The sequence below is a fragment of the Panulirus ornatus genome, chromosome 50 (genome assembly GCF_036320965.1).
Source record: "Panulirus ornatus isolate Po-2019 chromosome 50, ASM3632096v1, whole genome shotgun sequence".
Lineage (NCBI taxonomy): Eukaryota > Metazoa > Arthropoda > Malacostraca > Decapoda > Palinuridae > Panulirus > Panulirus ornatus.
In genome coordinates this window covers 26,099,585-26,115,585 of record NC_092273.1, presented here as the reverse complement: position 1 = coordinate 26,115,585, position 16,001 = coordinate 26,099,585, and the positions used below count along the sequence as shown (strand labels likewise).

Here is a 16,001-nt window from a genome sequence, read left to right as displayed (position 1 = left end):
TATATAGCTCACTGCCAGCAGCATGCATGACGAACACCTCAGATATGTTCTACCTTTTCGTCACCGTCATCACCAAAGACCTGGGCCTGCCCTCCACTACACCCGTGCACTCTTGTGGACTGAAATGCGAGGATAAAAAGTTCATGAGTCTCTCGTGTAATTGTGACGTCTCTTTCTTTTCTTCCTCTGCGAAGCCTATGGAGTTATTGATCATGTCTACCTGACAGAAGCCGAGTCCTTATTTTCTTTTGCCTCTCTCTCTCTCTCTCTCTCTCTCTCTCTCTCTCTCTCTCTCTCTCTCTCTCTCTCTCTCTCTTTTATATATATATATATATATATATATATATATATATATTATATATTCTTTTCTTATTATACTTAGTCGCTGTCTCCAGCGTTAGCGAGGTAGCGCAAGGAAACAGACGAAAGAATGGGCCAACCCACCCACATACAAATATATATACATAAACGCTCACACACGCACATATACATATCTATACGTATACACACACAGACTTATGCATATATGCAGAAGTACATATTCATACTTGCTACCTTTATCCATTTCCGTCGCCACCCCGCCACACATGAAATGGCACCCCCCCCCACCCCCACCTCTGCGTGCGCGCGCGAGGTAGCGCTAGGGAAAAGACAACAAAGGCCCCACTCGCACACACTCAGTCTCTAGCTGTCATGTAATAATGCACCGAAACCACAGCTCCCTTTCCACATCCAGGCCCCACACAACTTTCCATGGTTTACCCCAGACGCTTCACATGTCCTGGTTCAATCCATTGAGAGCACGTCGACCCCGGTATACCATATATGTAATATAATATATATATATATATATATATATATATATATATATATATATATATATATACTACTGCTAGAGGTGACCATAGCCTAGCAGTAGCGCTCCCGCCTGCCACGCAGGGGTCCCGGGTTCGATCCTGGCTGTTGGAGGTTTGTATGTTTAGAAGTGCGCGTTCATATGCACTATATTTGTATAAGTATATATATATATATATATATATATATATATATATATATATATATATACTTATACAAATATAGTGCATATGAACGCGCACTTATATATATATATATATATATATATATATATATATATATATATATATATATATCCTCAGTTTCACCCATGGCCAGCCTCCGGGAACACACCTCTCCGTGGCTGGAAGTTCTTTTCCCCAAGAAAGGAAATACGAGACAAACTTTTTGTGGCAGTTGCCTGAAATGAGATGTGTAAAGTTCTGCCACTGGAGACGGAAGTGTGTGTGTGTGTGTTCGTGTGTGTGTGTGTGTGTGTGTGTGTGTGTGTGTCTGGAGAATGAGACAGTGTGTGTGTGTGTGTGTCTGGATGGATGGGTGTGTGTGTGTGTGTGTGTGTGTGTGTGTGTGTGGTCGGGGTCTTCACCCCTCTAATTAACCATAATTAGTCCACACTCAATTAGAGGCTGCGTTCGTTAGAAAAGAAGCCTTCCCTTACACAAGACTGGATCCTCTTTGTGTACATTTCCTTCGGTACTATACCCTCAGGAGGGATCCCATCCTCCCTAATCAATGCCTTTATAACACACAGGATTACACAGGTGGTGATATCATCCACGCATCGTTTTCCTGGTGAATCCTAATCAGTGATTGTGTCCACAGGTCTGCGGATTCGCATCTTCAACCTGCTAATTAAGCTGTTGACCTGCGTCTTGTACATCGTTCGAGTGTGTATTGATGATGACCCCATCCACGCCAACTGGTGAGTTGACAGCCCCTCGTACTTTCCCCTCTCATCATACCTCATTATTTTCTGTCCCCTCATTTTCTTATCCTACTCCTGCTCTTCCTCATTGTTCATAGCACATGTGTACTGCTGTAGGTAGGGGGGTGTACTGCTGTGGGGGAGGTTGGGGGAAGTGTGGTTGCAGGGGAAGTGTGGAGGTGGTGTGGAGTAGGGGGAAGTGTGGAGATGGTGTGGAGTGTGGGGGAATTGTGGAGGTGGTGTGGGGTGGGGAGAAGTGTGCAGGTGTGGGGTAGGGAGAAGTGTGCAGGTGTGGGATGGGGGGTAAGTGTGCGTGTGCTGTGAGTGTGGTGTGGGGGGAATTGTGGAGGTGGTGTGGGGTGGGGAGAAGTGTACAGGTGTGGGATGGGGGGAAGTGTGCAGGTGTGGGGTAGGGGGAAGTGTACAGGTGTGGGATGGGGGGTAAGTGTGCATGTGCTGTGAGTTTGGTGTGGGGGGAAAGTGTGGAGGTGGTGCGGGTGTGGGGGAAATGTGCAGGTGTAGGAGGTAAGTGTGGAGGTGGATGCAGGTGTGGGGTGGGGAGAAGTGTGGAGGTGGATGCAGGTGTGGGGTGAAGTATGTGAGTGTGGAGTGGAGGTGTTTCCTTGCCCTACCAAGGTGTACAGAGTTTACCAAAAAGTTTGAAGCCCAAGTTAAAAGTGAACCTCGCGTACCTTCCTCTACAGAGGCACTGTTAATGTTAGTTTGACGTACGTCAGGAGAGAGAGGTTTGTTGTGGCACTGTGTGGCAGTGAAGGGATGGTGGAATATGGCATTGTGTGGCAGTGAAGGGAAGGTGGAATATGGCATTGTGTGGCAGTGAAGGGATGGTCGAACATGGCACTGTGTGGCAGTGAAGGGAAGGTGGAATATGGCATTGTGTGGCAGTGAAGGGAAGGTGGAATATGGCACTGTGTGGCAGTGAAGGGAAGGTGGAATATGGCATTGTGTGGCAGTGAAGCGAAGGTGGAATATGGCACTGTGTGGCAGTGAAGGGAAGGTGGAATATGGCATTGTGTGGCAGTGAAGGGATGGTCGAACATGGCACTGTGTGGCAGTGAAGGGAAGGTGGAATATGGCATTGTGTGGCAGTGAAGGGAAGGTGGAATATGGCATTGTGTGGCAGTGAAGGGATGGTGGAATATGGCATTGTGTGGCAGTGAAGGGAAGGTGGAATATGGCACTGTGTGGCAGTGAAGGGAAGTTGGAATATGGCATTGTGTGGAAGTGAAGGGAAGGTGGAATATGGCATTGTGTGGCAGTGAAGGGATGGTCGAACATGGCACTGTGTGGCAGTGAAGGGAAGGTGGAATATGGCATTGTGTGGCAGTGAAGGGAAGGTGGAATATGGCATTGTGTGGCAGTGAAGGGATGGTGGAATATGGCACTGTGTGGCAGTGAAGGGAAGGTGGAATATGGCATTGTGTGGCAGTGAAGGGAAGGTGGAATATTGCATTGTGTGGCAGTGAAGGGATGGTCGAACATGGCACTGTGTGGCAGTGAAGAGGAAGTGGAATATGGCATTGCGTGGCAGTGAAGGGAAGGTGGAATATGGCACTGTGTGGCAGTGAAGAGGAAGTGGAATATGGCACTGTGTGGCAGTGAAGAGGCAGTGGAATATGGCACTGTGTGGCAGTGAAGAGGCAGTGGAATATGGCACTGTGTGGCAGTGAAGAGGCAGTGGAATATGGCACTGTGTGGCAGTGAAGAGGCAGTGGAATATGGCATGACTGATACACGTATTGGGAAAAAATGCCAGAGGGAAACATGGCATTTTTTCACGAAAAAGAAAAACGTTCAGACATTGAAACATTGATATGTGTAAACGTTCAGACAATCGTTTAAGCATTTATATGTGAAAACGTTCAGACATTTAAGCATTAATATGTGTAAACGTTCAGACATTCTAGCATTGGTGTGTGAAAACGTTCAGACATTGAAACATTGATATGTGTAAACGTTCAGACATTCAAGCATTGATGTGTGTAAACGTTCAGACATTCATTCTTCCATCTCAAGAAACGTTTAGACATTCGTTCAACCATTGATATGTGAAATGTTCAGACATTGGTTCAGTCATTGATATGTGTAAACGTTCAGACAATCGTTCAAGCACTGATATGTGAAAACGTTCAGACATTCAAGCATTGATATGTGTAAACGTTCAGACAATCGTTTAAGCATTTATATGTGAAAACGTTCAGACATTCAAGCATTGATATGTGTAAACGTTCAGACAATCGTTCAAGCACTGATATGTGTAAACGTTCAGACATTCTAGCATTGATGTGTGAAAACGTTCAGACATTCAAGTATGAATATGTGTAAACGTTCAGACATTCAAGTATTGATGTGTGTAAACGTTCAGACATTCAAGCATTGATGTGTGTAAACGTTCAGACGTTCGTTCAAGCACTAATATCTAAAAACGTTGAGCTATTTGTTCAAACATTACATGTGAAAACGTTCAAAGATAGTCGTGTGTATGTGTACGGAAACGTTCTGTGGAACTTTGGATCAAACATCATGTACGAAGACGTTCCAAAAAAAGTGATCTTTAAGTAATTAATATAACCGTTGCTGGCTTTGCAGTTAGATAATTACATTTATTAAGAATAAATTGGTATATTTAGCGTGAGCAGGATTGGAAGGTCCTGGAGCTGTGTTCACGGCCCGGGACATGGTCGCCCCCCAGCCCACCTGTGTGTATGTGATTTCAGCTCCTGAAAAATGCCTTCGTTGGCCTCGCCAAATAATTTTGTGTTTGCCTTCCTCCTCAAGCGGCCTTATCGCCCAAACACACCTGCACTTCCACCAAGACCGAAGCTCTCTTTTTTTTTTTTTTTTTTCCAAAAGAAGGAACAGAGAAGAGGGCCAGGTGAGGATATTCCCTCAAAGGCCCAGTCCTCTGTTCTTAACGCTACCTCACTATAGCGGGAAATAGCGAATAGTATGAAAAAAAAAAAAAAGAAATATATATATATTATATATATATATATATATATATATATATATATATATATATATATATATATATATATATATACCTATGAGTCCATGGGGAAAATGAAATACTACAAGTTCCCAAGTGCACTTTCGTGTAATAATCACATCATCAATGGAGACGCAAGAGAGAAAGATAAGTCAGCTTATTCACAACGAAGAGACGTAGCTAGGACGCTATATGGTAAAAAAAAAGTGACTAACCGAATATATATATATATATATATATATATATATATATATATATATATATATATATATATATATATATATATATATATATATATATATATTTATATATAGAAGAGGGTATATGCTGGTCAACCCTTTTCACGTGTGTGATGTTATATTTTGAGGAATGCTAATGTGAGATGCTACCATGCAGATTACAGCACCATGCTGCTTCTGGGGCGATACAGTCGTGTATGAGTGACACAGAAAATGACTCGTCATATATCCCAGTCGCCCAGACCTCTGTGCCCCACGATACCGCCAGGGAGGAAGCTCCGTCTACCGCGTGGGGGTCGCTGGCGAAGGTGACAACGAACTGGTAACGTGTGGCTGGTGGGTGGCTGTGTGTACAACCTGCTGAAGGCTCCCATGACCGTTGTTTAGCACTGTCCACACCCCGACTCCCGGGTCCCAGTAACTGGAAATCCAGTGTTGCTGCTTCCCTCTTGAACATTGGCTGTTGTCAAGCGCTGGTCCTTCCAGTGGTTCCTCCACCCAGTGGAATTTTCGCAGGTGCCTCCCACTGGATAGTCTGCTGGTCCATGCACTGGAATTTCCTCTAGTGGTTTCTTCTTTTTGGAATTTCCACTGGTGCTTTCCAGTGGAACCTTTGGTGATGCCTCCCCCTCGAACATCCGCTGGTGCCTTCCATTAGACCCTTTGGTTGTATCTTCCACTGGAACATCCACTAATGCCTCCCACTAGAAACTCTGGTGGTTTTCCACTAGAAGCTCTAGTACTGCCCTCCCACTGGAAATTTTCGCGCCTAGCTCCCACTGAAACTCAAAAAGTACTGCCTCCCACTAGAACCTCTGTTTTCGTCTCCCACTGGAACTTCAGCAGGGGGGGGCCTCCCACTCGACCCTCCACTGTCACCTGACCCTTGTAACGTTCCAAAGAAGATAATTCTCCCCCACTGGGGGTTAGGGCTGGGGTTCATGCCTGGTAACCTGAGCTAACTTAATATCGTGTTCCATCAACCAGTGGGGAACTTTCCACAAAAGATGTGGAATGTAATAAACCCACAAGCCCGAGGGTTCGCTCCCTCGTGCAAGGCCCCGTCCCTTCAGCGGTTGTAAGAGACTGAAGAACACACTGGTTAAAGACGTAAGGCAGTGACTTCTGTCCATCGTCTTGATCCGGGCATTCCACAGTGTGTGGGGTGGAGGGGGAGAATGAGCTCCCTCTCCTCAGTGTCCCCCTTTGTGAGACTCTATTAAGAGCGGTGAGTAGCCTCAAAAAGACCCCAGTGCTTGGCTTATAAACCTAGGTTCTGTAATCCAGTCCTTGTGAGTCGTACTCACACTCACACGCTGGTCTCACAAACACAATCTCTGAGCGACCAAGGCGGATGTCTGAGATGGACCGCTCGTTCGAGAGAGAGAGAGAGAGAGAGAGAGAGAGAGAGAGGAGCCCCAGCTCGGGGCGCTGTGTGCTGACCCCGACGCGCGCTTCACCCAAGGGGTCAGACAGAGCTGAGCCCCAGGGCCGCTCTGCGTGTGAGGAGGGGCGCGCTGGGGGCTAGGCTGAACCCCGATGACGTACCCCCATCACCACGGGCGCCCATCATTGTCACCCGGTGATGGGTGTGGCCATAGCGGCTGGGAGAAGTGATGTGACCCGGAGATGGGCGAGATGTGGCCATGAGAAGTGATCAGGTCTTACGACAGACAAGGTTGATGGATTAATACAATACAGACGTACGATACAACCTGGAGGTATTGTATTTGGATGTATTAAAGGGAAATACTGGGGGGGAAATCCATTGTATTGTTGTATACCAGCCCCCTACATCATGGTCACAGGGAGAAGCTGTTCTTTTGTTCTTCACTCCCCCCCCCCCCTCAAGAGCGGCTAAAGGTTGTTACTTTCGTGTTCTCCTCTCCTCGCCTCCCTCAGGAACAGCTAGAGGTTGTTATCCTGTTCTCTGTTCATCACCTTGCCAAGGAACAGCTAAAGCTGTGACTTCTTCTCTGTTCTTCAACTTCCCCAAGACTAGATAAAGGCTCTTATCGTGTTTTGTGTTCTTCGACCTCCTGTTCCTTGTTCTTCAACCTCCCAGGCGCACTTAATGGCCCTTGTCATGTTCTTTGTTCGACCTCAGCCACTCCAGGACCATTCAAAAGCTGTTCTCCTGTTCCATGTTCTTCAGCAGCCTCCAAAGAATCATTTAAAAACGCTGTTATCATGTTCTTTGTTCTTCTTTAGCCTCCCCCACAATAGCAACTGAAGCAGCGACTGTACAGGAATTATTAGATGATTATCATTTATCCATAATTGTGTTTAATGCGAACGACACCAAATTATGAAATGTTCTATACAGCGTTAACGTAATTTCACCTGATCAAATATAAAGAATTTGTTTACAATAATTTGGCAAGAAATTTGGTAAATTGATAATAATAGTAATAATAATAATGATGATAATAATTACAGAGGTATAAGTTTGTTGAGTATTCCTGGTAAATTATATGGGAGGGTATTGATTGAGAGGGTGAAGGCATGTACAGAGCATCAGATTGGGGAAGAGCAGTGTGGTTTCAGAAGTGGTAGAGGATGTGTGGATCAGGTGTTTGCTTTGAAGAATTTATGTGAGAAATACTTAGAAAAGCAAATGGATTTGTATGTAGCATTTATGGATCTGGAGAAGGCATATGATAGAGTTGATAGAGATGCTCTGTGGAAGGTATTAAGAATATATGGTGTGGGAGGAAAGTTGTTAGAAGCAGTGAAAAGTTTTTATCGAGGATGTAAGGCATGTGTACGTGTAGGAAGAGAGGAAAGTGATTGGTTCTCAGTGAATGTAGGTTTGCGGCAGGGGTGTGTGATGTCTCCATGGTTGTTTAATTTGTTTATGGACGGGGTTGTTAGGGAGGTAAATGCAAGAGTCTTGGAAAGAGGGGCAAGTATGAAGTCTGTTGGGGATGAGAGAGCTTGGGAAGTGAGTCAGTTGTTGTTCACTGATGATACAGCGCTGGTGGCTGATTCATGTGAGAAACTGCAGAAGCTGGTGACTGAGTTTGGTAAAGTGTGTGGAAGAAGAAAGTTAAGAGTAAATGTGAATAAGAGCAAGGTTATTAGGTACAGTAGGGTTGAGGGTCAAGTCAATTGGGAGGTGAGTTTGAATGGAGAAAAACTGGAGGAAGTGAAGTGTTTTAGATATCTGGGAGTGGATCTGGCAGCGGATGGAACCATGGAAGCGGAAGTGGATCATAGGGTGGGGGAGGGGGCGAAGATTCTGGGGGCCTTGAAGAATGTGTGGAAGTCGAGAACATTATCTCGGAAAGCAAAAATGGGTATGTTTGAAGGAATAGTGGTTCCAACAATGTTGTATGGTTGCGAGGCGTGGGCTATGGATAGAGTTGTGCGCAGGAGGATGGAGGTGCTGGAAATGAGATGTTTGAGGACAATGTGTGGTGTGAGGTGATTTGATCAAGTGAGTAACGTAAGGGTAAGAGAGATGTGTGGAAATAAAAAGAGCGTGGTTGAGAGAGCAGAAGAGGGTGTTTTGAAGTGGTTTGGGCACATGGAGAGAATGAGTGAGGAAAGATTGACCAAGAGGATATATGTGTCGGAGGTGGAGGGAACGAGGAGAAGAGGGAGACCAAATTGGAGGTGGAAAGATGGAGTAAAAAAGATTTTGTGTGATCGGGGCCTGAACACGCAGGAGGGTGAAAGGAGGGCAAGGAATAGAGTGAATTGGAGCGATGTGGTATACCGGGGTTGACGTGCTGTCAGTGGATTGAATCAAGGCATGTGAAGCGTCTGGGGTAAACCATGGAAAGCTGTGTAGGTATGTATATTTGCGTGTGTGGACGTATGTATATACATGTGTATGGGGGTGGGTTGGGCCATTTCTTTCGTCTGTTTCCTTGCGCTACCTCGCAAACGCGGGAGACAGCGACAAAGTATAATGATAAAAAAAAAATATAATATAAATAGTAGTAATAATGATAATGATAATAGTGATAATATAATAACAGTAATATGATGATAATGGTAATAATGATAATAACAGTAATATGATAATGGTAATTATGATAATAACAGTAATATGATAATGGTAATTATGATGATAACAGTAATATGATAATGGTAATTATGATGATAACAGTAATATGATAATGGTAATTATGATGATAACAGTAATATGATAATGGTAATTATGATAATAACAGTAATATGATAATGGTAATTATGATAACAGTAATATGATAATGGTAATTATGATGATAACAGTAATATGATAATGGTAATTATGATGATAACAGTAATATGATAATGGTAATTATGATGATAACAGTAATATGATAATGGTAATTATGATAATAACAGTAATATGATAATGGTAATTATGATGATAACAGTAATATGATAATGGTAATTATGATAATAACAGTGATATGATAATGGTAATTATGATGATAACAGTAATATGATAATGGTAATTATGATAATAACAGTGATATGATAATGGTAATCATGAAAATAACAGTAATATGATAATGGTAATCATGATAATAACTAATAATGATAATAGTAATGATAATTATAATAGATGATAATAATAATGATAATAGGTGATAATGATAATAAAGATGATAATAATAATAGTAATAATAATAATAATATAACAGATAACAATAATGTTAATAATAATGATGATAATATTTACTCCAAGTTTCTTACTAAGCTTGTGGATTTATATGTAATTTCAGAAGTTTTAGATCAATCAAAAATCTCTGTGAAGATCGAGGGATCAAATAGGTTTCCTTCGACAAGAATCTAATGACATATATATTTGGGAAGCGTCGGGTGCGTAGTTCGGATGCGTCTACGTCGTCTTTCGTTGTACAGACCGTCCTAAGCAGGTCACGTGATGAATGTTGTATACAGCTATAGGGCTAGGGCAGCCCTGCGTGTCCCCAGCGATCTGTTAGGGTTCCAAGTGGGCCATGTTAGCTGAGACGGCACCGACGCCCTAGTCAAGGCTATCCCATATATATATATATATATATATATATATATATATATATATATATATATATATATATATATATATACCTTAGCCTGAGCCAGGTACCCATTTTATCAACCCACCTCTAGGGGCGGATGATGAACAGCTGGCTTGACTGTGGGCCGACTGCCGTATCCAGGATTCGAACCTATGCGCTCGGCGCCCCTAGGCGGCCAATGAATGCGCCGCGGTCAGGAACGCAGGGGGGGATAAGAAGGCTGGCAGTAATAGATGCCACTGTTCTTCCAAAGGTAACATGTCTGTTGTTATACAGCTTTGTTATGTAAGGGAATTGTTATTGTCCTGAAGTTTATCTGTCAGCCCTTAATGACCTCGCGCAAGGGCAGGTGACCCTGATGTTCTCATGGGAGAACAGGTGACCCCGTTGCTTTACTTCATGGCTGGGTCATTGACCTTGTTGTGTCTCATGGTAGAGCAAGACGAGTTAAGGCTCCTGGGAGGAAGTGGACCACTAGCACGACCGATCATGGCGCATGACAGCGGCTCGCTGGCCGTGTGTCCCGACCATTACATTATACATGGTACTGACCAGTGTGGAGGGCCTAACCTTCCTTCGTCTGGTGCTATAGTCTTAAATGTCAGGTCCTCAGGCCCTGAGACTCAAAATGGAGGTGTTAGGCTCACACGCCCCTCGTTTCCATACTATGCAACCGGATTATATTTCTTAACTGTATTACCACTGATGGTGTGATCATTGCACGAAAGTGCACTTGGGAACTTGTCGTGTTTCATTTCCTTGTGGTAAAGCCGGTATATATATATATATATATATATATATATATATATATATATATATATATATATATATATATATATATATATATATATATTTTATACTATTCGCTATTTCCCGCGATAGCGAGGTAGCGTTAAGAACAGAGGACTGGGCCTTTGAGGGAATATCCTCACCTGGACCTCTTCTCTGTTCCTTCTTTTGGAAAAAAAAAAAATATATATATATATATATATATATATATTTTTTTTTTTTTTTTTTTTTTTGCTTTGTCGCTGTCTCTCGCGTTTGCGAGGTAGCGCAAGGAAACAGACGAAAGAAATGGCCCAACCCACCCCCATACACATGCCTTGATTCAATCCACTGACAGCACGTCAACCCCGGTATACCACATCGCTCCAATTCACTCTATTCTTTGCCCTCCTTTCACCCTCCTGCATGTTCAGGCCCCGATCACACAAAATCTTTTTCACTCCATCTTTCCACCTCCAATTTGGTCTCCCTCTTCTCCTCGTTCCCTCCACCTCCGACACATACATCCTCTTGGTCAATCTTTCCTCACTCATTCTCTCCATGTGACCAAACCATTTCAAAACACCCCTCTTCTGCTCTCTCAACCACGCTCTTTTTATTTCCACACATCTCTCTTACCCTTACGTTACTTACTCGATCAAACCACCTCACACCACACATTGTCCTCAAACATCTCATTTCCAGCACATCCATCCTCCTGCGCACAACTCTATCCATAGTCCACGCCTCGCAACCATACAACATTGTTGGAACCACTATTCCTTCAAACATACCCATTTTTGCTTTCCGAGATAATGTTCTCGATTTCCACACATTCTTCAAGGCTCCCAGAATTTTCGCCCCCCTCCCCCACCCTATGATCCACTTCCGCTTCCATGGTTCCATCCGCTGCCAGATCCACTCCCAGATATCTAAAACACTTCACTTCCTCCAGTTTTTCTCCATTCAAACTCACCTCCCAATTGAATTGACCCTCAACCCTACTGTACCTAATAACCTTGCTCTTATTCACATTTACTCTTAACTTTCTTCTTTCACACGCTTTACCAAACTCAGTCACCAGCTTCTGCAGTTTCTCACATGAATCAGCCACCAGCGCTGTATCATCAGCGAACAACAACTGACTCACTTCCCAAGCTCTCTCATCCCCAACAGACTTCATACTTGCCCCTCTTTCCAAAACTCTTGCATTCACCTCCCTAACAAACCCATCCAAGGTAGCGCCAAGAACAAAGGACTGGGCCTTTGTGGAATATCCTCACCTGGCCCCCTTCTCTGTTCTCTCTTTAGGGGTGATACAAGAAAGAAATACAAGTTAATTGATACACAACGAAGAGACGTAGCTAGGACGCCACTTGGTAAACAAGCGAATATACGAATATCTTCTTTTTTTTCAAAATACTGCACAAACGCCCACTGGCTAAACTTGGCCATCCTGTGTTCGGTCGGCAAGAGCAAGCCAGTGCCAGAGGCAGGATACGGACGCATTCGTAAAAAAGAAAACACTGAACTTGTAAACAAAGCAGGTACGAATCACAACCCCCGAGATCGAAACGTTTTCAGTGCTTCACGTGTATGAACCAATCAGGTGTCGCAGCTGATGCAACTGTGTTATCACTGAACAGTGATAAGAGTGACACAGTGACCATTTAGGAGGCGTGGATGAATTGTTGATAGCACAAGCCGAGTAGAGAGACGTATGTGAGTTGTTTGCTGACTAGCGAGTCGGACGAAGTTCGAACCGTAAGTACGTATAGCTGAATACAGCTGAGGAGATGGACGGTGTTCAGTGTGCAAAGGTAAATGTGTACCAAGACTCTTGTAACTTGTGCATGAATACATGAAGGTCATGGAAAGTGTTACATATATATCCCCCCCCCCCCCCACAGCAAGAAATAGGTCACGTGTTCGGGGTACCGATAACACACACACACACACACACACACACACACACACAGTGTCTTCTGAGGGTCATGGATATATATGACTTGATTTTATATAGCGAGGAACTCTTCTTATATCCTATCCACCCAACACCTATAGGATATAGTATGGTATATGATGCTTTGTGTGTTGATATATGTGTTGTACTGGATAATCTCACATTTTCCAAAATGTTTCCTTTATATGTACTCCTTTCATATATATATATATATATATATATGTATTTCTTGGCCAGTTCACCATTATCTGTTATAGAAGAATAAAGGTTGATTATATTTTACATACGTGGGATCATGTATCTGTCCACACTGTTAGTCATATATGTAGTAGGAGCTATAACGGTCTGACAATTGCCCCTGCACTCCTGAAGAAGGCACCGAAGGTTTTATTTTGGGAATTAGGTTTAATTGACAGCCCTAATTACCCGGGCAGCTGGTAGATCTCAGGCCTAAACCACCACCCAAACTACTCTTTACATTTAGCATGCATTTATATCACCCAAGTTCCTACAAGATACGCGTTTCCTGGTACTATGATAGGTAGTTCCCGGCTTACCCAGCACCCGAGTGGAGCGCAGCCTAGTCGCTGTAGGAACACCACAAATGGATCCTAAAAATATACATTTACGGAATACGCAGCCGATAGAATTTCAACGATTATTTCACTTTTTTACATTCATCGTTGTAACATAAGACACGCTCGTGTATAAGTCCTATTATAACGTAATAGCCAGTTCTCGTGAATTCGTAGAACGGCCCTTCCGTCACGCGTAATATAGACCGTCAACATACCACACGTTAACAACATTCTTGGCGGTGCTGCCATCTGTCGTCACGCGCCATAACTTCAGGTGCCCTAGTTAGCTTTAGTCTTCCTTAGCGTTGGTATCTGTTGTTCCTGCCAGCTACAACCCTCACGCGAAGTTCACGGTAATGAAGCATGATATTAACTGTTCCTAGAAACATGTGGGACTGTAGTAGTATTGTGATGTGTAGTAGAAAAAAAAAGGCAAATGGCACAAGGTGAGCGAGACAGCGTATACGTTTTTTTATTTATTTGGCTTTGTCGCTGTCTCCCCCGTTAGCGAGGTAGCGCAAGGAAATAGACGAAAGAATGGCCCAACCCACCCACATACACATGTATATACATACACGTCCACACACGCACATATACATACCTATACATCTCAACGTATACATATATATACACATGTACATAATTCATACTGTCTGCCTTTATTCATTCCCATCGCCACACCGCTACACATGAAATAACAACCCCCTCCCCCCTCATGTGTGCGAGGTAGCACTACGAAAAGGAAACAAAGGCCACATTCGTTCACACTCAGTTTCTACCTGTCATGTATAATGCAATGAAACCACAGCTCCCTTTCCACATCCAGGCCCCACAGAACGTTCCATGGTTTACCTCAGGCGCTTCACATGTCCTGGTTCAATCCTATTGACAGCACGTCGACCCCGGTATACCACACTGTTCCGATTCACTCAATTCCTTGGACGCCTTTCCCCCTCCTGCATGTTCAGGCCCCGATCACTCAAAATCTTTTTCACTCCATCTTTCCACCTCCAATTTGGTCTCCCACTTGTCCTCGTTCCCTCCACCTGACACATATATCCTCTTTGTCAATCTTTCCTCACTCATTCTCTCCATGTGACCAAACCATTTTAAAGCACCCTCTTCTGCTCTCTCAACCACACTCTTTTTATTACCACACATCTCTCTTACCCTATTATTACTTACTCGATCAAACCACCTGACACCACATATTGTCCTCAAAACATCTCATTTCCAGCACATCGACCCTCCTCCGCACAACTCTATCTATAGCCCACGCCTCGCAACCATTTAACATTGTTGGAACCACTATTCCTTCAAACATATCCATTTTTGCTTTCCGAGATGATGTTCTCGACTTCCACACATTCTTAAACGCTCCCAGAACTTTCGCCCCCTCCCCCACCCTATGATTCACTTCCACTTCTATGGTTCCATCCGCTCCCAAATCCATTCCCAGATATCTAAAACACTTAACTTCCTCCAATTTTTCTCCATTCAAACTTACCTCCCAATTGACTTGTCCCTCAATCCTACTGTACCTAATAACCTTGCTCTTATTCACATTTACTCTCAGCTTTCTTCTTTCGCACACTTTACCAAACTCAGTCACCAGCTTCTGCAGTTTCTCACATAAATCAGCCACCAGCACTGTATCACCAGCGAACAACAACTGACTCGCTTCCCAAGCTCATCCACAACAGACTGCATACTTGCCCCTCTTCCAAACTCTTGCATTAACCTCCCTAACAACCCCATCCATAAACAAATTAAACATCCATGGAGACGTCACACACCCTTGCCGCAAACCTACATTCACTGAGAACCAATCACTTTACTCTCTTCCTACACATACACATGCCTTACATCCTAGATAAAAACTTTTCACTGCTTCTAACAACTTGCCTCCCACACCATATATTCTTAAAACCTTCCACAGAGCATCTCTATCAACTCTATCATATGCCTTCTCCAGATCCATAAATGCTACATACAAATCCATTTGCTTTTCTAAGTATTTCTCACATACATTCTTCAAAGCAAACACCTGCTCCACACATCCTCTACCACTTCTGAAACCACACCGCTCTTCCCCAATCTGATGCTCTGTACATGCCTTCACCCTCTCAATCAATACCCTCCCATATAATTTTCCAGGAATTCTCAATAAGCTTGTACCTCTAATTTGAGCACTCACTTTTATCCCCTTTGCCTTTGTACAATGGCACTATGCAAGCATTCCTCCAATCCTCAGGCAGCTCACCATGAATCATACATACATTAAAAAACCTTACCAACCAGTCAATAATAGTCGCCCCCTTTTTTTTAATAAATTCCACTGCAGTACCATCCAAACCTGCTGCCTTGCCGGCTTTCATCTTCCGCAACGCTTTTACTACCTCTTCTCTGTTTATCAAATCATTCTCCCTAACCCTCTCACTTTGCACACCACCTCGACCAAAACTCCCTATATCTGCCACTCTATCATCAGACACATTCAACAAAACCTCAAAATACTCACTCCATCTCCTCCTCGCATCACCACTACTTATCACCTCCCCGTTAGCACCCTTCACTGAGGTTCCCATTGGTTCCCCTGTCTTATGCACTTTATTTACCTCCTTCCAAAACATCTTTTAATTCTC

The 16,001-nt window shown here is 43.5% G+C and overlaps 1 protein-coding gene across 1 annotated transcript in view; it reads left to right on the top strand.

Moving 5' to 3' along the window:
* SLO2 (slowpoke 2) overlaps window positions 1–16,001 on the top strand; it is a 1,142,188-nt gene that overhangs the window by 440,683 nt on the left and 685,504 nt on the right. Inside the window, 1 exon segment of the mRNA XM_071691568.1 lies at window positions 1,678–1,777. Within this exon segment, the coding sequence (XP_071547669.1) occupies window positions 1,678–1,777 (100 nt within the window).